The sequence below is a fragment of the Chaetodon trifascialis genome, chromosome 22 (assembly GCF_039877785.1).
Source record: "Chaetodon trifascialis isolate fChaTrf1 chromosome 22, fChaTrf1.hap1, whole genome shotgun sequence".
Lineage (NCBI taxonomy): Eukaryota > Metazoa > Chordata > Actinopteri > Chaetodontiformes > Chaetodontidae > Chaetodon > Chaetodon trifascialis.
The window spans coordinates 9,095,428-9,117,748 of record NC_092077.1 but is presented as its reverse complement, the minus strand read 5'-3'; the positions used below and the strand labels follow the sequence as shown (position 1 = coordinate 9,117,748).

At 46.0% G+C, this 22,321-nt stretch overlaps 1 protein-coding gene across 3 annotated transcripts; it reads left to right on the top strand.

Annotated features, from left to right (window-relative positions):
• The first annotated feature begins 231 nt into the window (after positions 1–231).
• Positions 232–19,459, top strand: LOC139350484 (ubiquitin carboxyl-terminal hydrolase 15-like). Of its 3 annotated transcripts, XM_070991936.1 has the most exons (22): positions 232–322; positions 1,091–1,218; positions 1,567–1,697; positions 3,999–4,125; positions 4,669–4,814; positions 5,908–5,969; positions 6,437–6,526; positions 9,940–10,087; positions 10,378–10,551; positions 10,775–10,933; positions 11,028–11,252; positions 11,353–11,436; positions 11,880–11,974; positions 12,303–12,491; positions 12,624–12,742; positions 12,893–13,174; positions 13,358–13,428; positions 14,027–14,142; positions 14,245–14,394; positions 15,141–15,244; positions 15,810–15,898; positions 16,677–19,459. In XM_070991936.1, exons 1-22 carry the CDS (start codon positions 234–236, stop codon positions 17,031–17,033), a joined length of 3,135 nt encoding a protein of 1,044 aa, XP_070848037.1. In that variant the 5' UTR covers positions 232–233; the 3' UTR covers positions 17,034–19,459. The 3 variants fall into 3 exon arrangements, with proteins under 3 accessions (XP_070848037.1, XP_070848038.1, XP_070848039.1); XM_070991937.1 differs by lacking the exon at positions 6,437–6,526; XM_070991938.1 differs by lacking the exons at positions 232–322; positions 1,091–1,218; positions 1,567–1,697; ... (2 more) ...; positions 5,908–5,969; positions 6,437–6,526 and adding an exon at positions 8,791–9,579.
• Positions 19,460–22,321: the final 2,862 nt, after the last annotated feature.

The window sequence follows — 22,321 nt, the reverse complement described above, 5'->3', positions numbered from 1 at the left end:
TATAATGCCTCTGGCTTTAAGGGGGTACAGCTTCTTAGACATCAAGACGGCTGTGCGGCACAATGATGGGGCAGTTTTGGACCACTTTTCTAGAATAATTTTACCACTGGGTGTCATGCTTCTCCTTTTCTGTCGGCGAGCTGCTGATTGGCTGAAGCAGGAGCGTCACTCTCTACGTACCTCAGTGACGCCCCACACTTTCCCAGCATGCAGCGGGTGATGTCTGTGGAAAGATGGCGGAAGGAGGAGCGGCTGATCTGGATACCCAGAGAGGAGAGGTCGCGGCACTGCTGAAAACACAGCTAAGAAAGGGAGACACTTGGTAAGACTTAAACTGAAAGCTTTTCAAAGATGCCGCGTGGCCGTTGGCTAGTTCTGCCGAGGCTGTCAACACCATGAAGGATAAGAAAGCCGAGGTGACGGGCCGTGTTGACAGTTAGCTGTGAGCTAGTTAACGGGAGCCTGTCAGCTTCATGTGTGTCAGGTTGGCAGACTCGCGGTGCCTCAGCTAAAGCTAGCTATTAAAGTCTTAGTTAAGAACGATACACTCCTCACATATCCTTTACATTAAATATTTTGTTCCGGCGATTATGTTCGCTACTTCCAAATAACCATCTCGCTTTTTATCTGATGTCATGATCTCAGTGAGGCTACATTTCGTTTGCCTGATTCAGTTAGCAGGCTAATGGCTAATTGGCTAGTCTACCGAAGCTCCAAGTGGTCTGCCAGTCAGTGGGTTCGTCCGTCGACTTCGGCAGGGCGGAGTCGGAAAAAGAAGCACCTGTCAAAATCACAGAGCCAGCTGGCCAGGCATGCCGCAACCTGAACTCAAGTCGGCGTCAACAGTGCTACTATTACAACTATCAATCTGTGTCATATTAGGCTCTCATAGTCAGATTTGTTTAGAGTGCTGATAGCAAGGTAGCCTTCACCTGCCGAGGTTTTTGTGTTATTTACCGCTGAACGTGTACTAGTACAAATATAAGAGCTGTGGTTACCACTCAAAGCTTGGTGGATGACCCTTAGGACAATGTAGACTGATCATCTTGCTTTATCAGAGCTGAAAAAATGCTACTTGCCTTCTCTGCAGGTACCTTGTGGACAGTCACTGGTTCAAACAGTGGAAGAAATATGTGGGATTTGACAGTTGGGACAAATACCAGATGGGGGACCAGAATGTCTACCCAGGACCAGTTGATAACTCTGGTCTTCTCAGAGGTAAGACAGAGGATGTGTCACCTCATTAGACCATAACATATTCCTAAAAATGTGTGCACACAACACCACAGACCCCTGGTTATTATTGCTTCATCATTCTGGAAGTAGCAACAAAGAATTCAGAGAAAAAGGGAACAAAAAACAACATTATTGACCGACTCCATAGAGTAGCCTTTTGGGCAGGCGGGTTCATAGAAAGCTCTCCAGCATACCTTTTTCTTTGTGTGTTTTGTGTCCTGTGAGACAGTCAGCGCAGGGTCACTGGTGTAAGTGTTGGCCCACAATGTGCTTTCCCTCCCTCTGTCGGCCTGTTTGTCACCCTTTCTCTCATCCCCTCCCTGCCTCTAGATGGGGATGTGCTGGCCATCAAGGAGCACCTCATCGATGAACTTGACTACATCTTAGTCCCAACAGAGGGCTGGAATAAGCTTGTCAGTTGGTATGGTTTGACAGAGGGTCAGGAGCCAATTGCACGCAAGGTAAGAGTTCAGTTCCAAGTGCAAGACTATGAACAGATTTGATTGGTGGAAAGTGTTCTGCTCAGTACATAATATAATGCCAGCGAAGGTGTTTTTCTCTAATGCAGTGTAATGGTTGTGGTTGGCAGCTATTGTGTGCAGTGTGGCTTGTGTTGGGTTGAAAGGGAGAAAAGTGCACCAATACAGCCATTTGATATCAGGATATTTCGAGTGCAGCACAATTGTGAGGGAAACTTGAGTTCTGGGCCAGTGTTACTCTCGTAGAAATCGTAGAAGACACACCTGAACTATAGTACTTAATGACGATATTGATATGGCTCCAGTGCTATTCTGTCTACATTTTTGACAAAGAAGAGTTAGGCACAGCATTTAGTTTGGAATGAAATACTGTACTGCCTGCGTGTAACCCTAAGAAATGCTGTAGTATGTATTGATTGGTTTATGTAATTTACTAGTTAGACGTTCAAAGATACACGGTGTTCAGGAGCTGAAACAAATGAAGATAATCCTGATATATTGCAGGTTTACCTTGCATGAAGAATAAGTAACCATTCTGGTGTTTTTTTCATTCATTTACTTTGGCTTTTCATTCATTTCTGTCATGAACTGCAATTATTTATTTTATGGTGAAAAAGTACTTTTGTACACATTTTGGTCGAGTGAAACAAGCCGCTGAATGGCTGTATGTGTGCTTATAGTTGATTTATCAGTGGGATACTTCACAATGGTGGCTATAACTTAACAGGACCTACAGTATCAAATCCCCTCTTCAAATCTCACTAGTCATGGCATCATGGCTGCTAGAAGAGGTTTCTCTATCATTTGCTCTCTCGTCCCCCCTTCCCCCCTTCCATTGACCCTCCCATTTTGCCATGTATGTCGTGGGACGTATCGGGTGGCTGCAGGGTTTCTATTTTCAGGCAACGTTCTGGATGACTGAAAAGCTACATGGAGCGATCTGCGAGACACAACATGCAAGAGGTTCACTATTAGTTTTCCTGTTTTTTTCAACTCTTTGTTTCTTCTGTGGGGTTGTCATCCTGAGGTGCGGGGGGAACACAAGCGCTAAAATGGATTTAGGAGGATTGTAGTCACGGGTTTGTCGCAATGTTTCCCTCCGTTGTCCTGTTCTAGTCTGATTGCCAACACCGGCGGAGTGCTCCTGCGTGTCCTTGTTTTTTGAAGTGGAGGAATGCCAGCTGAGGTCACACTGAGAGAAACTGTGAACACTTCTGAGAGGAGTGTGAGAGGCATAACCAGTATGGGAGGAGGAAGGGTGGGTGGGGTAAATGGTTTTGGCTCAGCTCTGATTTAAGAAATTCTGTCAGAGTTATTGATGAGTTGGGCTTTTGCTCCGAGTTTACAAACACATGGGAGTTGCGCTGAGGGGGCCGGTGGGCCCACCGGGGTATTGAGGTGGGTAGGGGAGAGGTGGGGGTCAGAATCTGAGCTGTGTGAGTGTGCATGACTGTCGCTGTTCTCAGGGAGGTTTGTGAAGTTGGTACTTTGTGTGTCGGAGGGGCTCAGCGCGGAAATAAATAGGTTGGGACCCCTCAGCTGTTTCCACGAGGTGCTGCTAATTTAGGCACTTCACTCTGACTCTGCTTCTATCAGGACACCAGATGAGTGGCAACCAGGCCAACAGCCTGTACTTTGTTCTCCATGAGACACAGAAGCTAGTACAACCCCAAATTTACCAGTCACTGTTCACCATTTTAGAGATAAAGCAAATAAAAAATTAGACTGGGGTAATGTAAGAGGTGTACCCGATGGCCTGCTATGATAGCATGTTTACTACTTCCTATTCAAAGAATAACCAGCTGGTTTTGATATGCCATGTTTGCTTGACTGTCTGTTAAAGCTCCATTTTTGTGTCCTGAGTTTTGATCATGTCAAGTTTTTCCATCTGATATAGTGGCAGCTGAGATTTCCCATTGATTTTGGCCACATTGGGTCTTGTGTATTGGCTTGACTTGTATCTGCTGCCACATGATATTTTCAAGTCCCACGCTTTTATTTGGTGCAGTCAGCTAATGTGGTCCAGATATGCCACACAGTTGATATTAAAGAACAGTTGAGATGATTTGGAAGTATCCTGAGGGGTACGAGTATATTATGTTTGTGTCTTTCCCACTGCAGTAACTTTAGCATAGAAAAGTGTAATGCACAGTTTCTGCCAGCTCTTTCTAAATACATATCGAGTTTAATAATGATGTTTGTGATATGTTTATATTTGATCAATCGCAGATTCATTTTTAGATTATGTGGACAGTTAATAGTTTCCCTGTGTTTTTCTCTCAGGTGGTGGAACAGGGTATGTTTGTGAAGCACTGCAAGGTGGAGGTGTACTTGACAGAGCTGAAGCTCTGTGAGGACAGCAACATGGACAATGTGATCACCAGGCGCTTCAGTAAAGCTGATACAATAGGTAGGCTTGCACTTATTTACACTGCCGGCAAGGATGTCCAAGTTGACTTGAATTCAGTTAGATTCCATATTTTCATATCTTGGATAGCTCTTTACCACAGATGTCTTTCTTTTAAAACGTTAATCAGCTCATTAGTTAACAACTGCGGCGATTTTACTTGTGAAATAGAGGATTTTTACAGTCAAACATGCTCAGACACATTTTCACACTCAGGCGTTCACATGCACAAAAAGTCTTAGTTATTATACACAGTTATGTTATTTCTTGAGTAATCGCATAATGTCTGAACAAACATGGTCTCCTGCTGATGGTCTTAACTACCATTAGTTGTTATTTTAGTCCTCACTACTAATAACCCTCCCGCGCTAGAAGTTCTTTGTGCAGGTTGCAAACATAACAATGGATGAATTCACTGATTAGTTCCTCCTTTGCGGTTGAACGTTTGGAGTCTTTTCTCTTAAACACAGGGCTATTTCTGCTTTTAACCATGTAACGTGAACCACAGTCTGTTTCTTTTTTGATGATTTTTACACTTTGCTGCAGACATGATTGAGAAGGAGATGAGGAAGCTGTTCAGCATCGCCGATGAGAAGGAGACCAGACTGTGGAATAGGTACATGAGCAACACCTTTGAGCCTCTCAACAAACCTGACAGCACCATTCAGGACGCCGGCCTCTACCAAGGACAGGTAGGGGCTTTTCTGGTTTTACCTGAAATAGTTGGAATGGAATCAGCCCAAAAAAACGCATTTGACAAAATCAACACAGGGCTGGCCAAATATGGCTCGCTGTGTAGACAGTTATTATTCCTGAGCTCAGTGAAATATGCTCTACTTCCAATTTCCCTTATCAGATAGCGTTTCCTTATTTGTGCTCTCTGCCAGTCAGACCTCAGATCCCCCTAAATCTTACACACTGGTAGTGTGAGAGGTTTTTTTGTGTTGAAGTTGGGATCTCTTAGTTAGGTTGACTTTTTTTCTCTTCATTGCTGGTCCTGTCTACCCAGTTTAAGCCAATCAGAGGCAGCGTAGTGCGGGTTAGGGTTAGGTTCGCCATTCTAAGAAGAAAAAAAATCTTCTCCTGTAAATGAGATAGTTAAAGCTTAGAAACCCACAACATCTGTGCATCAGCTGCCATGTGGGGGCACTTAACCTCTCCTTGTAAGCTGCTTAAACTGTGCAGGCATGTCCTGGCATCCACCTGGCAGTCGACCAGAGCAGAGACAGCCTCGATACAAGCTGAGATTAATGGAGACACCTGGCCATAGTGAGCCAGCGGGCTTCAGATCGCAAGGGCCGTCCCGCTCACTAGCAGCTGTTCCAGAGGATTGTCGAGAGTCAGACAAGAAACAGCTGATCAGATCCATCCAGCTCCCTGTCTTTCCCTATTAGAAATGCAGTCACCACATTATGTGAGGAAAGCAAATATTAACAGGTCGTTGGCAACAGCAGATCTTCACAGTGTGTAAAAAGGCAAAACACACCTGTTCCTGTGTGTTTACTCATTAAAAATGTGTCTGAAACAGACTTGATTTCGTGTCAAAATGCAGTTTGGAGCCTGGAAATTTGAGAGTATAACCTGATATTTTGGTCAAATCTGGATATAAATTGAAATTAATAAAAAATCTGCCATTCATCCAAAGAGAAATACAACCAAATTTATTTATTTTTTGCAGATGACCTTTTCTGTTTCAGTAGACCACAGTATAGGATGCAAACAGTTAAAATGTTTAAGCTAGTGGAAGCAGATGGAGCCCTCTTTTCTTTGTGCCGTCTCCCACAGGTTCTCGTAATAGAGCAGAAGAACGAGGATGGCACATGGCCCCGAGGCTCCACGGCACCCAAGTGAGTGAGCGGCACATCACCTGGCTTGACAAGAAACGTTACCACAGACACAGAATGCAGTTTTCCGCACTGTGTCCAAACACGACTTGATTTCCCAAAAGATTTCACATCGGCAGTGTATCGTTGTATTGCTAAGGACTTTTTAACCTGGTCAGAGGTGACACAGCACAAGAATTCCTTATCTGGGCAGCTTATCTGAAACACCTTTCAGTTGCCTTTCTTGAACTATGTTACCCTTTTTAAAGTTTCCCTGCTATGTCACGACAGCACCTCATCATCTTCAAAAATGTCCTCTCTCTATGACTTTGCCCTGGACTTCCTCTTTTGCTTGACCTTTCGTTGCTGACATATCCCACTGTTTATTTTAATTCATCTCAGTTTGATTTAATTGACACTCGCACACCTTTTCTGGAACAGCTCCTTATTTTCTCTACTCTAACTCATGATCTATTCTTTATCTTTTGAAGGTCATCTGGTGCTTCCAATCTCTCTGCTTTGCCAAAGATCTCGCCTTCATCTCTCACAAACAATCATAACAGCAGCTTCAACAGCAGGAAGTAAGGCTTAGTAGTGGGTTGTAGAGCTGAGGGGTGGGTTTGGATGCCAGCAGCCAGAGATAGACTCTGGAGTGCTGCTCAGGATGAACTTTCACATTAGCCTTGCTGGAGATGGAATTGGCTTATAAGTGGTGGTGGGTTGAAGAAATTCCTGCAGTGAAGTGACTTCAGTTGAACTTCAGCTGTGCTGCTCAGTTTATGCTCTACCGTCCCAGGATGAAGTTGGTCAAACTTTGTCGTGTACAGGTCTATCTCTGGCTGCGGCTGGGGGCTTAAAGCTATCGTGGATGATGCAGTTTCAGCTGTAAGAACTGATAGCAGCGAGGGGGAAGGGGCTTACTAGGGGATTGATCTCTGGTAATTTCTTCAGTGACAGCGGTGCTCTCTGTAAATGGCCTCTGGGTTCCTTACTCAGCTTTAGTTACATGCGTCTGTAAGATTCGACTCCCCACATTTCCGTCTGTTTTCTAGTTTCTACTTTCATTTCTCTATACACATTGAACGATTGTTAAAGTCAGCCTCCAACTTCCTGAGTCATTACGCCCTGTGTCCCTGTGTGGAAAGGCGGTTGATCTACCACATCAGGAGTTTCAAGTATCACAACATTTGCTAAACAAATAAAGGTATTGTTAATCACTGAAAAGGAAAATCACAGCATGCTTAATCATGCAGCTCGAGTGCGAGCCTGCGTTGTCCGGAGCTTTACAGTTCTTTACCTTCTTAAGAGAAGTGTTGCATATGTCAGCAAATCACAGAAAGTTTCCAACTTTCGGTTTCTGTTTTCTGAAAATGTCACCGTAGCCTAAATGCATTAGCGTCACAGAAGCACCGGGACCCAGCGGCTCCGTCGGCCGTCTGCTAGAGAGCACTGCTGGACTGTGGGTGGAGCTTTCACCTCTGCTGTCCAGTAGACTTTACTGTCCCCTCCTTCCACCTCTCTGTGTATGATTTACTGCATGCTGGAGCGTGTATGTGTGCGCGTGCGTCTGTAGATGTAGACACTCTGCATTGGATTTTTTTTTGTGTGTATACTGTTGGAATGCAGAAATAATAGCCTCAAGCTTGGCCACCCTGAAAAATCAATATTGACAGAGAAGGAAGGAAGGTGTTGAGTGAGCCTATTCTTCCTACACTCACAAAAGAAACTCGCCAATTATTTTCCTGCACCGCTTTTTACTCTACGTACATTTACACAGTTGAGAGTGAGGTTACACATTGTCATTTCACAGCTGTGACAGCAGTGGCATCTTTTTCCTGCACACTGCTGGTGGATTGCGAAACAAAGTGGGTGACTTGGGGAAATTGGATCTTCACTCCCAGCAGCTCTCCTGTCCCTGATTCACTTAGTGCCAGAGCTGTCGTTTTCTCTGAATTATGCATGGGGCCTCATTTTTTCTTTTCTTTCTTTTTTTTTCCCATATGAAGTGTTCCCGCATTACATAACCCTTGTCTTTGCGATTTTGCGGCTTTTGGCCTGGTCGGTTTAGCCTTGGTAGCGATGTAACAGCAGTAAGTGTCACCATCTTACTAGGCGTCGTCCTCTGATTCTCTCTCTTTTTCTCTCTCTCTCTCTGTCTCCCTCCCTCTCTCTGTGTCTTTACCTCTCCTCTCCCCTGAGCTCATTGCGATGCACACACTCTGCAGTCTAAGTGACCTTCAGAATGCATTTCATCTACTCCTCTCACTGCCTGCCTCCATGCACATAAACCTACCGGCCCCCAGAGCTGAAAGCAGCCCTCTCTTCAGATTTTGGTTTATTTATTTAGACGGCCTTCCCCTTTAAAAGCGTACATACAGACAGCCATGGCATATTAAAGAGGATGAGAGAGGGAGTGTCAAAGTGTGTGTTTGACTTAAGAGGGGCGCCATAGGCTGTAATTGAACAGGGAGCAGAGGTGTGTGCGAGAGCGAGGATTTGTATTTTAGTGTGTCGAGGTGAGAGAATGGAGTATAATGTGTGTGTGAGTGTCAACGAGGGGGGATACATGGTGTGTCGGCATGAGCAAATATGTTGATGTGTGTGTATATCTGTGTTGGGATGGTAGAGAGATACTGAGAGAGAGTCAGGCCTGTGAATACTGCAGCCTCAGCTGGATGCAGTGGATCAGCTGCTCCCTCCATCCCCATCTCATTTCTCCTCTGTCAGCCCCCCCTTGCCCCCCCGTACTGTCCTCCCCTCCCCCCCATTCTCTCTGCCTCTCCCTTCCTCTCTCTCTCTCTCTCTCTCTCTCTCTCTCTCTCTCTCTCTCTCTCTCTCTCTCTCTCTCTCTCTCTGTGCACCTCTAGCTTCAGTAGCAGTAGTCTTGAGCATCCTCTTGCTGCTGCTGATGCTGCTATAAATATCTGCTGGTAGCCGTAGAGCGGCAGAGAGCAGCAGGCAGGCCAGAGGGAGGAGCAGAAGACCAGAGGACGGGACAGGGACAGGACAGGACAGGGACAGGACAGGGGGAAGGGATCTGAGGCAGAGAGGATAACAAGATGACAGGCGGTCGAGCCCGAAAAAGAAGAAGGGGGGAGAAGAGAGGAGGGGAGCTGCTTAGTTAGCTCCAGGAAAGAGGAAGAGTGTGTTTTTGTGTGTTTATGCGTTCTGTGGTTTGGTCATTGGCCTGTGCTGGACTTGGAAGTCCAATTTAGGCCTGAACTTGCTTCGGACTATATCCAAACTGCTGCTGGAGCATTCACTGGGTTGAGCTGAGTTAACATTCGGACTCAACAGTGGAGACTGGAGCTGGACATTCCTTCCCGGCCTCTAAGAACCGGGCTTTGCATGCGCCGGACGCTCAGAACCGAAGCCCATCTGAACCCCGTCCAGGCTGCCGGTCGTTCGGTTTCGCGCGGACATGTGGGCCGGCGCGGGCCGGGCGGGGCTGAGATGTCATGCTCCTGTGTTGCTGGTGGTGCCTGAGGCCTGAGGCGGTGGAGCTGGACAGCAGGAGGGTGGACCACCACCGTGTGCTGACCTGCGAGGCCACTGCCTCCACCGCCATCACCGCTGTTTCCCTTGACCAGTGGGAGCCAGAAACGACCAACACTGCCTTGCAGCCCTCCCAGAGGTTTGCTGATTGCTGCAGTTGGCCTAGCTTTAAGCTCTCTGATTGTCTAGGAAGCCTGAGAGACTCTTTCTGGGGGGGGGGTCATATTGTAGGTTTGGATTGTAGTTTGTTTTTTGGTCAGAGAGGAGTTAGTGGAAACTGAAGCTGTGTGTTTGCCTGGTGGTATTTTTAATGTATTGTTGAGTGTATTAACAACTTTATCTTGATATAAACAGTGTATACCAAGTTAACTTATCATAGATGTAGCAGGATTTCGTTTATGTGTACAACAGCACTTTTACTTTGCTTGTAGCAGTGAGACAAACTCTATCTGACCCCGTATAACCTGCCTGTTTGTGCTTTTGTATATTTATTGCACAGTGTGAAGAATTCGAGCTATAGTTTGCCATCCTACCACCCCTACAGCAACAGCTATGACTACTCAGACCAGAGCAGGCAGAGTGAGCGCTCAGGCCTCTGTGGACTCTCCAACCTAGGCAACACCTGCTTCATGAACTCTGCAGTGCAGGTAACAGCATCCCTTCAGGGAGCTCAGCACAGTTTTGCAAAGTTATTCTGAAACTGTCCAAGTCTTCAAAGGTTTGTTCATAGAGTCTAGTAGAATTTGGAAGAGTGCTGCAGAAATGAGTATGTCTGTGCTTGACTGACCCAAGCATAGATGTGTTTGAGCTCCAGGTCTGTATATGTACCTATTGTGACACATCAAAAAAGGCGACAGTGACAGTATGGACACTTGAAATGGAGATCTGGTGAAGAGCCTAAATCCATCCTCTGCTGATTAATGTCCTCTCCCCCCAGTGTTTAAGCAATATCCCTCCACTGACGGAGTACTTCCTCAAAGACAAGTACACGGACGAGCTGAACGAAGACAACCCGCTGGGCATGAAGGGGGAGATCGCGAGAGCCTACGCCGAGCTTATCAAGCAGCTGTGGTCGGGCAAATACAGCTACGTCACCCCAAGGCCTTTCAAGGTGAAACCCTGGAAAAGCTTGAGTTGCAAAGATTGTAAGATTATCTAAGGAGTTTTTTTATTTAGGATTCACCACCAAAGCTGTGATGTTTTTACATTTCTTGGAAAGGAGGATCTGTAAAAACACTAGCATCGAGTCAGCCTTAGTAGCTGTTACCTTTCAAAGGTTATCATTTGATCGATTTCTGATACTGGGCATTTTTTATGTGCTTTCCATCCTACAGACCCAGGTGGGCCGCTTTGCCCCACAGTTCTCGGGCTACCAACAGCAGGACTCTCACGAGCTGCTGGCCTTTCTCCTGGATGGCCTTCACGAGGACTTGAACCGCATCAGAAAGAAGCCTTACATCCAGCTGAAGGACGCTAACGGCAGGCCTGATAAGGTGAGATCAGGATGATATGCGAGTAATTTGTATACCTATTAATGAACTGATTGTTCAAACAGTTGGCTGGTTTGTGTGTTGCTGTTTATCTCAGGTGGTGGCAGAGGAGGCGTGGGAGAACCACATCAAGAGAAACGACTCCATCATTGTGGACATCTTCCACGGCCTTTTCAAGTCCACCCTGGTGTGTCCTGTGTGCTCCAAGGTCTCGGTGACCTTTGATCCTTTCTGCTACTTGACTCTGCCCCTGCCCATGAAGAAGGAGCGCACACTGGAGGTGTACCTGGTCCGGCTGGACCCTATGGCCAAACCCACGCAGGTAACATGCAGTGCCGGAGAGCACCTGAAGTGTAGCACCCTGACATTAAGATTCCATGTGAAGGCAGAGGTTGACAGTGACATGTTTTCCATGTTTTCAGTACAAGCTGACCGTGCCAAAGGTGGGCTACATCTCTGACCTGTGTACCTCCCTCTCCAACCTGTCTGGGGTGCCCGCTGAGAAGGTATAAACATCACAGTCAGCACTGCTCCAGGCACTAACCGTGCTCTCTTATTAGCCATCACGAGATAATGCTGACATCTCCTCACATAGCACAGACCAAAATAGACAATTCCTTTTTAAACTGTCCCAGCACAACCTGCCTCAGCAGCTAGCGGAAAAAAAAATGTTTGTGTCCTTTTCCTTTAGCTCAAGAGAAGGATAAGGAGCTGAACAAAATGTAAGAGGGGAAAATAAGTGCACAGTGTGCAAATGAAATAACGCTTTTCAACCCAGACCAGTTAACTAAGCTCATAAGGTTTTTCTCCTACATATTGAATTATGCTGTTCAAAATCTTTGCGGTACGTGTGCTAAGTCACCTCAGGGATGGATCATAATGTATAATGTGTAATCAGCCTGCATTCCCAACATTTCCTCTGACTCCCGGCTTTTGTTTCATCCCCCAGATGATTGTCACCGACATCTACAACCACCGTTTCCACCGAATTTTCGCCACCAACGAGAACCTCAGCAGCATTATGGAGAGAGATGATATCTATGTGTGAGTGTCGAGCTCAGCGGAGAGGCATGCTCTGTTATCTAAAGCTCGAAACAGCATTATCTAAATTCAGACCCCATTGAAGTTTCCGGCCTTTGTTTAGCACGTGTAATTTAACAGATTTAGCGTTTAGCTTCATTTCTAATTGCTCTGAAGACTTCCCCGATAAAGCTATTGAATGTTTTGACTTTGTGACTTTAGAGATTTAAAGCACAGAACAGCTGGCTTTCCACCAATTCACATCGCTTTATTTGCCAAGGACATATGGAGGAAATAGGATTTCATTTACTCGTGCTGCGAACATCAACACTGAGCACGCTTCTCTCTGCAGATTTGAGCTGGCGGTGAACAGGGTGGAGGACACAGACCACGTAGTGATCCCAGTGCACCTGAGGGAGAAGTACAAACAGTCGGGGTACAACCACACCAGCACGCCGCTCTTCGGGCAGCCCTTCCTCATCGCCGTCCCCAGAACCCTCAGTGAAGATAAACTCTACAACATGCTGCTCCTGCGCCTCTGGTATTCGTCTCCCTGTTGGATCATATAGTCATACTTATTGAGTATATACACTGGCCTAACGCTTGGTAATTAAAGGAGTTTAGCTTGTTTAGCTCGTCAGTTTTAAAGTTAAAATTGTTTTTGCGTTTGCAGCCGGTTTGTTAGATCTTCAGTAGAGGAGGATGAAGACGATTGCGAGGAGACGCAGCCAGCCAAACAACACACTGTCAATGGTAACGCCACTAATGGACTGCTGGAGGAGGGGTCGCCGAGTGAGTGCACGCACACCCACGCACACAGACGGGTTACGATTGAATGCTTGACCTGTAGATCTTCTGAAATGCCTTTCTTCATTTCTGCCGCGCGGCATTTGTCATTTCATGTCATTAAAGTGCATTAAAAACTCATCTGTCCTCCCTCAGGCGAGATGGAGACGGACGAACAGGACGACGAGTCCAGTCAGGATCAGGAGCTGCCCTCCGAGAACGACAACAGCCAGTCAGAGGACTCTGTGGGCGGGGACAACGAGCTGGAGAACGGTGTGATTGGGCCTCAGAACTCCACCAAAGGCCTGCAGACGGCCGGGCACAACAGAAAGAGACTTTTTACATTCCAGTTCAATAACATGGGGAAAACGGACTTCTCCCTGATCAAGGAGGACACCAGGCAGATCCGCTTCGATGAGGGACACCTCCGACTCAGTGGTAGGAACCGGAGTGAAGCAGGGAGTGAATGAAGGCACATAATATCCTCAAAATCCATCCAGACCCATCATATAAGCACCAGAATAAATGACTCTGTTGAATGAACTGATGAATGATGATGACTGTAGCATTAAAGATGACTCATCTGATTCGTGCATCTACATTCTGTCCACCTTTTTACAGACCGCTCTTATCTCTCCTTGGACTGGGAACCAGAGATCAAGAAGAAGTACTTTGACGAGACCGTCGTTGAGGTAAAACCAACATCAGGAGCTGAAGATGTTGATGAAGATGGATGTCCAACTTTATGTGTTAATGTGGCAGAGCAGCTGCTTCACTTTGCATTGCGGTCTGAAATCATGTTACACAATATGGCGATGTGACCCAGACAGGAGCAGCAGGAAGTCCTGCTAACAAGCATGACTTTCTTGTAATCAGAAGGTCGCAGATTTGAGGCCTGCAGCAGCCACTGCATCCTTAAAAGAGGTGTTAAACCTCCACCTTGCTGACAGCAAGATGTGAGGAATGAGCACATCTGTTTGTGGCTAAAATTAAAATGTTGCGCTCTTCTGTGTTTATGCCTCTAAGATTTTAATAACACAGTTTTAATAACGCTGCAGTAATCCATGCATATAATCAAATCAGATGTCAGTAAACTGTAAATATTTGCTCTTTCATCCGTGCACCAAAGCTGTCCTGTAAAAATAGTTTTGTTTGGAATTAATGAAGTCACTTCCATATTTTAACCTGTGAGTGCATTAAGCTCATATAGGGCCTCGTCAAATTTAAGTTTTCTCAGCTACAAGAAGTGTTTTCTAACAGCTGTGTGCATGTGTGTTTGATTGAGAGCAGGACTTTGACAAGCATGAGAGCATGGAGTACAAGCCTCAGAAGAAGGCTTTCTTCAAGCTGAAGGATTGCATCGAGCTGTTCACCACCAAGGAGAAGCTGGGAGCAGAGGACCCATGGTGAGAAGCAGTCGCACAACAGTGGAAAAAAGTTTATGAGCAGGTGGCGACACCGGCTAGCAGCTGCGTCCGCTGACATGAAATGGGTGTGTCGTCTCGCAGGTACTGTCCAAACTGTAAGCAGCACCAACAGGCCACTAAGAAGCTGGACCTGTGGTCTCTGCCGCCGGTGCTGGTGGTCCATCTGAAGCGCTTCTCCTACAGTCGTTACATGAGGGACAAACTGGACTCCCTTGTTGATTTCCCACTCAGGTACACACACACACACACACACACAGAGAAAAGGCTATAAATCACTGCAGCAGAACACTGCGTTTTCAGCTTTTTATCCATCGATTCTGGTTTTCCACACCCCTTTTCACTCCATCCACATGCAGCGTATACATATAGATTAATAGTCATGATCACAACAAAGGTGTAATTACTGACACCTTTTATGATTTCCATCAGTAAAGTAAGCTCCATTTGAAAGTTTTGTTTAGTATTAAGGTACACAATGAATGCAAACTACGCTTACGGGACGCATTTGATTTCCATCTACCTTGTTTTGTTTGAGAGGCGTTCAAATCCTTGAACGAAATCCTCATGTTGAATGAAGTCATTCATGGGATTAAATGAGTCTTTCTTTAATGAATAGAAGTTGTCTGTTTCATTGACATAATTTGTCAATGAAATTTGACATAATTACATGTAGGCAGGAGGCTAATTTAATAAAGGCACTAAATACTGATAGCTTATTGTTGCTATTCTGCCTTGTTGATGCAGTTTTTTGACCAACACAAGACATTTGACAGTTGTAACAGCAGCATTTGCTGGCACTGCTGTGTATTGCCCTTGGCCCCAAATACCCTGAAATACCTCAGGAAGTTGCTATTTATAGAAATAAAGAGCTGTATAATGTTTGCTGTGAAGCTGTAAGACTCTGACCGTCTTTCACGTGCTCGTCACTCATGCACACATGACCACTTACAGCACGCTGTTTGATGTCCCTCCTGCAGAGACCTGGACATGTCTGAGTTCCTGATCAACCCCAACGCTGGGCCCTGTCGCTATGACCTCATCGCTGTGTCCAACCACTACGGCGGGATGGGTGGAGGCCACTGTAAGTTTGACCACGTGATCACTGAGCAGTTAAAAAGCCTCCTTTCTGTTGTTTGACTGTTGCATTTGGTGTCACGTTGGCATCAAATTATTTATAGTTGGTATTGCAGCTATGTGTTCCTTCATGCGCTGAAACCTTGCAGTGTAATCAAGACGCATGCTGTACAAGTGCGGTATTTATCATATGCCTGAAAGCCAGCGGCTAACAAGCTTTATGTTTAAAGTCAGGTTTGACTGATGCTTATAAAGTCTCACTCTGAAGCTCACCACAGGCCTGACAGCAGGGGTTCACTGCATTCTGCATTGCCATTCTGTCGTGATTGTAGTCAGCCATATGCTTGTTTGAATACACTTTTCACTGTAGTCACCAACAGGGACTGGAGAGTGTATGTATAAAGTAGATCTGTTACCATCAAGAACAACATGTAGCTCTAATCCACTTACTTTTTCTGCTGTGGCGCTCTGTTAACAAAATGTCTGGCAGCAGCGACAGCAGAATGGCGCACCTGTAAAGACGGAAACCTGTGCAACACCTCATTCCTGTCTTCTGATCTCATCCCGCTCAGATACCGCCTACGCCAAGAACAAAGACGATGGAAAGTGGTACAACTTTGACGACAGCAGCGTCTCTCCCGCCAACGAAGATCAAATAGTGGTGAGCGTCCTGATTCGAGAAAGCCAGGCAGCCGTCCTGCTGTGTCTGCATCAAAGGCAGTGTTGCTGGACACGAGCTATGTTCATTTGATCAAAGTAAATGGAATTGAGTTAATGTATTGATGGCAAAACGGTCTGATTGCTCAAAGACGTCCAACTGTGCTGGTACCACCAGAAATCTAGACTTAAGAGCTCTTTCTGCGGTGTTTTGTTGCTGCTGTCACAGCTGATACCTTTAATGACATGCATGGAGGTAGCAGACACCCTCCGCTGTTTGGAAATGTGTGAAGAGTCCAAGCGGCCATTGAAGGGAATCCTGAAAATGCAGAATGTTGGTATGAATAAGCAGAATTGTTGAATGATCTGAAATCATTGTAAATATCACTGCATAAACGCAGGCTTGACAGCTACATCTGTCCAAAGCATGATCTTTGTCATAGGCATTGTTGACAAAAACATAGAATCTCACCAGACTGATCGTTGAACTTGTCCCGGACGGACCCATTAGTCATCATTTGTTCGACCAATTAGAATTCAGGTGGTGTTCTGCAGGATGTTTGTGTCTGGAAAAATGTCGGCTAACGCTTTATCCTCAGGGTAGGCTGTAATTAATGCAGTCTCCAGCATCCTGTTGACTCATTATCAAAGGATTATAATAATTGCACAGTCATGCTATTAGAAATGTATGTGCGTTTGAAAGTGTCGATCCAAGTTAAAAAGGGAATCCTGCATCCTGGGTTATTTGTGTCGCTGAGTGACTTTGTTGTCTCTTCCTTCAGTCCAAAGCAGGCTACGTGCTGTTCTACCAGCGCCAGGACACGGTGAAGGGCACCGGCTACTTCGCTCTCGACCGCGAGGAAGAGGAGGAGGACGAGGAGGAGGAAGAAGGTGAGGACGAGGAGGAGAACGAAGGCGAGGGGAGGCCGGAGAGAAAGGCCGCGTCCTCTGCTCAGGGCGCCGCTGCCTCCGCCGCCTCCGCTCAGAGCGACGAGGAGGACCCGAACGAGAACCGGCGCAGGAAGAACGACAACGAGCAGGAAGATGAGGAGGAGGAGGAGGAGGAGGACGAAGAGGAGGAGGAGGAAGAGGAGGAGGAGCAGGCGCCCAATCGAGACGTCACCATGAAAACCAACTGAGTCAAACGAGGACAGGAGTAAATGGAGAGAGAGAGATTAGGATCTTTCCATCCAAAGCCATATGGACACACAGCATGGCAGCGGGCGCCACCCGTCCCTCCCAGCGGCTCGGACTCGGCCGCTCGACAGGCGGAGCCTCTGCGGGGATGACGTCGGCTGTGAGGTCGGGGAGCTGCCGGGGTACGCAACTCTAAGAAATCAGGGCCCTCCTCTGTGGTTGGATCACTGTGTGTGCGTGTGTCTGCGTGTGTGTGAGTGTGCGTGTGAGTGTGTCGCCACGATTTGCTCACCCGCTCTCTGAAGAGACTCCCCGGACGCCGTCGGGGATCGGTCTCGAGGCTTCACGGCGCTGTGGCGTCGCGCTCTGAATCGCTCTCCTGCTTTTTGTGTTCCTTTGTTGTTTTTATATCTATTTTTGAGAGCATTGTCGGCATATCATTTTATTATCATTTAGACCTTGTAAATATTTTAAACACTGAATTATATCGGGTTTTCATGATGCGCTGAAACATTTTGAACTTGCACAATCACCAACCATCCAGCTTTTTTTTTTTTTTTTTTTTTTTGTAAAATGTGTAATTGCCAGACATACTGCAACAACTTTCTCAGAGGGTTTTCTCACATGAAAAGCTTAGAAAGCTGCCTTTAGTGAGCCAGTGGAGGGACGTGTCTACAGTCTGTACTCAACGTAAAGTGAAGCTCATAGTCGTGTGCTTTTAAAACGTGTCGAACAGCCAAACTCTCCCAGCTTTGTGCTGCTGCTGCTGCTGCTGCTGCTGCTGTGATCTTGCGTTTTTAGACAGATTATTAGCAGCATGAACCTTTGAGATTTCAGGTCCTGTTTTTTTTTTTTTTTTGGTGTCTCCTCTGCTGATCGTTTATCCTTCTTAAGACCGGAAAGAAAGCAGGATTGAGATGCCAGTCAGCTAACTTTGCGAAATAAGCCAACACATTTTACCTGCAGAAGTAAATGAGCAGAGCGTGTTTCGGGAGCTGGTGTTCGGACGCACACCGTCTTCACTCGACATCGTGTGCAGGGATGGCAGCAGATGACTGTTGAAAAGTTAGCTTTCAGACTCGCAGATCCCACGCCACAAACCCTCTCCTCAGCTCTCCCTCTTAAGTAATTCATCGGTGGTGTTTTAAAGCTTTACCGCAGCTCTGCTCTCTCTCCCCCCGTCGTATCGGAGGCGCTGTGAGATTAGAAACATCGGTGATTTCGCTGACATCAGATGGGTCATCTCTTGTTTGCATCACCTCGGCCTTAACTCTTAATCTCAGAGCAGTCGCCTTTTCTTTGCACGGCGCCGTCAGCACCGTCTTCTCACACGCACCAACACTCGTGTGCGAATGTCCATATTTTGTCCGCTTTTTCCATCGGAGCCACGTCATCTCAAACTTTTTTTTTTTTTTTCACCCACAAGAGGGCCAGAATGTATGCTGAATGGAATGAACACTGACCAGATGTATGTGGCTGATGCCTTTTTGATTCTTCATAGGGCCAGATTTGTCCCCCCCCCCCCCCCCCCCCATGGCTTCCTGGTTTGGTTGAATGTGATGGTAATGGGTTATTCGCCTTTGGTATTAGCTGTATGAATTCATGGGTACTGCTGAATGCGTCTCTTTTCCAGAGAGGGGAAGGGAGGGGTGGGGGTGGGGGACGTCTTTGCGGTCCTGAGCTTCAAGGATGGGGAGGGAAGAATGGGACAACACAAAAAAAAACTATGGGGTGAGTCTGCCTTAAAGGCCTTTCAGCTTTTGGGAACACGATACAGAGAAAATATTGTGTGGCAGATTGTTGCAGGATATTCCTCCATCGATGTAAAACTATCCTCCATGGTGGAGTGCTCCGTCTTCTTTTTTTCTACCTGTTCTTTCCATTGTAAACAGCATTAAGCGTACCTGTCGTGGCCGCCTCAGAATATCAGACGTGTACCATGCCTTTATGAGCATCTCTGTGCTTTCACTCGCCTCGGCGCTGCCTTGCTTTTTGGGCGACTCACCCCATCCTGACTGAGTGAGATGTGATTGCTACTATAGGCTTATACAATACTGTACATAAGAGTTCACTCTGTGAGTGCACATTTGATAAAGTTTATTTATTTATATGTAAGCATTTAATAATAAACAGACAATATATTTAAAACCTTGGTGGGGCGGGGTGGGGTGGGGGGGTGGTGGCTCGAGTCCACACATACACACTAGTTTGCAAAGTCTTGCCTGTGCTCTTGTCAGGGAGGGAATATTTTTTAAAAAAGGATGGTTCTGTCATTTTGGGACGTTTTTTTGTAAAAATAATCCAGACATCCTTGCATGACGACATAACGGGGGTTTCCAGGTTTGGCTGCACTTGAGTTCACTTGGGTTTACATTTGAAATGTGCATGTGTATTTATACACAATCTTCAATAAAGTTGTGTAAAGCTTCCTGTGGGTCCTGCTCTGCTTTTCCTCGCTGTGTGCTGCAGTGAGAGCGTGTGTGTCTCCTATTCTTGCCAGACCCCCAACACAGTCCCTGATGTGGTCTGTGTATTTTTCATGAATAATCGAAGGTCTGCTCCTTAGTTCTCTTCTCAGCTGGCGGACAGGAAAAGGCTGCTGCTGATCAGAATCAAAGGCAAAACCAAAAGATGTATTTTTCAATCAAGTCTGGCCTGAATGATCAGTATTATTAGCATTTAGTGTAAAAGCAACAATGCTGTTGAAGCTTAAGCTGCTTTCCATTTCTTCACTCCTTTTCATCAAAAGCATCCACAGCAGTGAATCCCATCTGCATCGTTTAATTTCTTTTTAAGAAAGTCAGCTTGCCTTCCATTTTATTTCCGCTCTCTCCGCCCCAGTGTGCGCTGCGGCTGCAGGCTGATCCCTGAGCAGGAACACGGTGTTCTCTCCGGGTTCCGACGGGTTCTCTGCCCGCTCGCAGCTGGGAGGATCCCCCGTGCGGCGGCTCATCCTTCTGACCAATAGGAGGGAGGAGAACAGGGATCGACTGTGTGTCGAACAGTGGATCACTCGCGAGGAGAAAACGGAAACGAGCATAATGTCAGTGATAGTGATCGATGACTGGAACCGACATGTTGAACTTTTTAACATAATCTCAGGTTTGACTGTATAGACACTAAAGCGTGATCTGTGATGTGCTCCACAGCTGAATCACACACACACACACACACACACACACACACACACACACACACACACACACACACACACACACACACACACACACACACACACACACACATCCTGTATATAAATGTGTGTATTTGGAATAATAATTATTTTCACATTTTAATGACGCATGGAGCACATTTTTACTGTTTACTGTTATTTCCATCGTTCCAGAAAAATAGGAATGTTATTGTGATACAAACAAGGAAGGAAAAAAAACACAAAAACCTTCTTCAACAAGCTGATGTTTGTCAGTAAACACCACATAGGTCCAACATATTCACATATCTGTCAGATTTTATTGTGACAGTTTCCATTACGGGAAGAATTTGTGTCATCCTGCTATTGCAAAGTGTCAAAACAACTTTATTTATAAAGCACGTTTCAACCATGCAGCACGAAGTGACTCACGTGCACACGCAAAAATAAAAATAAACAGCAATAAAAAACTTTGCAAGACTAAAAATGACGACAAAGTTAAGAATCAATAAATAAAAAGTCAGCAGGAAAAAAAATAAAAGAAGCTCCAGAGAAAGAAAGAAATAATGATTAAAACTAATTGCTTTAAGTCGAAAAGCGCGCCTGGCAGCTGCTGCGTGGAGAATCTGAAGCGCTTCATAAAAACCTCCCTATAAAGAAATGAAGGTGCTCTTTCCAGCCAGCTGATGGCGCTCTCCGCCACTTTCTCTCCTCCGCCGGTGCTCGGAAAACCCATCCGAGTGAGACCTCTGTGTTTTTCTCTAATCTCCGCCCGTGCCTACACCCGTCTTGACGTTCCCCGCGAATTTTATCCACGCCGCTCCGCCAATTCCACTCATTTTCCACACCTACCTGTCATGCGGCATTCGCGGGGAGAAAGGAGAAGGAAAAGCCCGCACATCGCTCCGCCGTGGATCCGCACACCTTTCTCGTGTTTTGAATCGAGTGGGCTGGATGCCGGGACAACTTTCCGTCACGACGCAGAGACAGAAACAGACAACAATAGATTATAAAACAGTCTGCTGCAGTTCAGCTGCAAGGTGAACGAGTCCATGTGGGATTTTCTTACGTTCTCTGAGATCCAACAAAACCCCGGTAATATTTCTACCGAATTTTAGGTGTGAGTTTATTGTGACTTTTTTTTTTTTTTTTTGGTGATCTGCTAATCTCATGTGGTTCATTACGCAAACAAAATACTTTTATAATCCCATTTTTTCCCCCAGTGATGCTCAAAAAATTGCACATTTTATTTGGTGTTGGTTACAATTGGTAAATATTTTGGTGTGTTTATGGTGATGTTTTGCTGTCTGGCGGCAACAGCGTTGTACAGATCCTAAATTGTTTTCCTCCTTCGACTCATTCACGTTGTGCGGGCTGAATTTCAATATCATTATTTCAGAACATCATTAATATCACAGGCTCTTATTGTGATCTGACTTGGTGATGGATGTCGCCCGTGCCACACGGGGAACAGTCGGGGAGCCCCGCCGTCCTTACCTGCCATATGTCGTTTTCACTGAGGTCATCTGAGGAGAACAGCGGGTGCAGAGAGTACGGGAAAGGTACAGGAGGTGCGGGTTTTTTCCCCCTTCTTTTCTTTGGGTGGGGTTTTTGTCTCGCTTTATTGCGGCCACGTTTTGCGCGCACGCCATTTTTTTTTTTATCGTGCGCTTTTACGCACAGCGACACAGACTGAACGGAGATTCAGACTGAGAGTGGAGCGAAGAGATTCCAAAGAGGACAAAAGGAGAAGCAGGGGAAACAGGGCCATGCGCTGGTTGAGGTAGTAGTTTGTGCTGTTGGTCGGGTTGTCATATTACCCCTTGTGGAGATGACTGCGCAATCTACTGCCTTGCCGGCGCTGGTGACTTGCGACAGAGGAGTCCGACCGGATCAACGTGAATTGACTGAGCTCACTGTGTTGTTTGTCAACAGAGAACACCGCATGTAGACTAACATGCCTTCATTATAGTCATCTCCTGGAGAAACTGTTGTGCGTAAAGACAGATATGTTCATGTGAAACACGTGTAAAGCTAAAACATCTCTGGTTTTAGATGCAACATTTTGAAATAAAGTGACTTTGATTGTATCTGTCACGTGGGTTTGTGTTTTCTTCTTTTCACCTCTTCCGTTTTCAA

Excerpts from the sequence above, each read along its gene's own strand:
- LOC139350484 (XM_070991936.1), top strand. The coding sequence starts at position 234 with ATGGCGGAAGGAGGAGCGGCTGATCTGGATACCCAGAGAGGAGAGGTC. Across the intron at positions 323-1,090 it reads CTAAGAAAGGGAGACACTTG|GTACCTTGTGGACAGTCACT; the intron begins GTAAGACTTAAA and ends CCTTCTCTGCAG. Across the intron at positions 5,970-6,436 it reads CGAGGCTCCACGGCACCCAA|GTCATCTGGTGCTTCCAATC; the intron begins GTGAGTGAGCGG and ends TATCTTTTGAAG.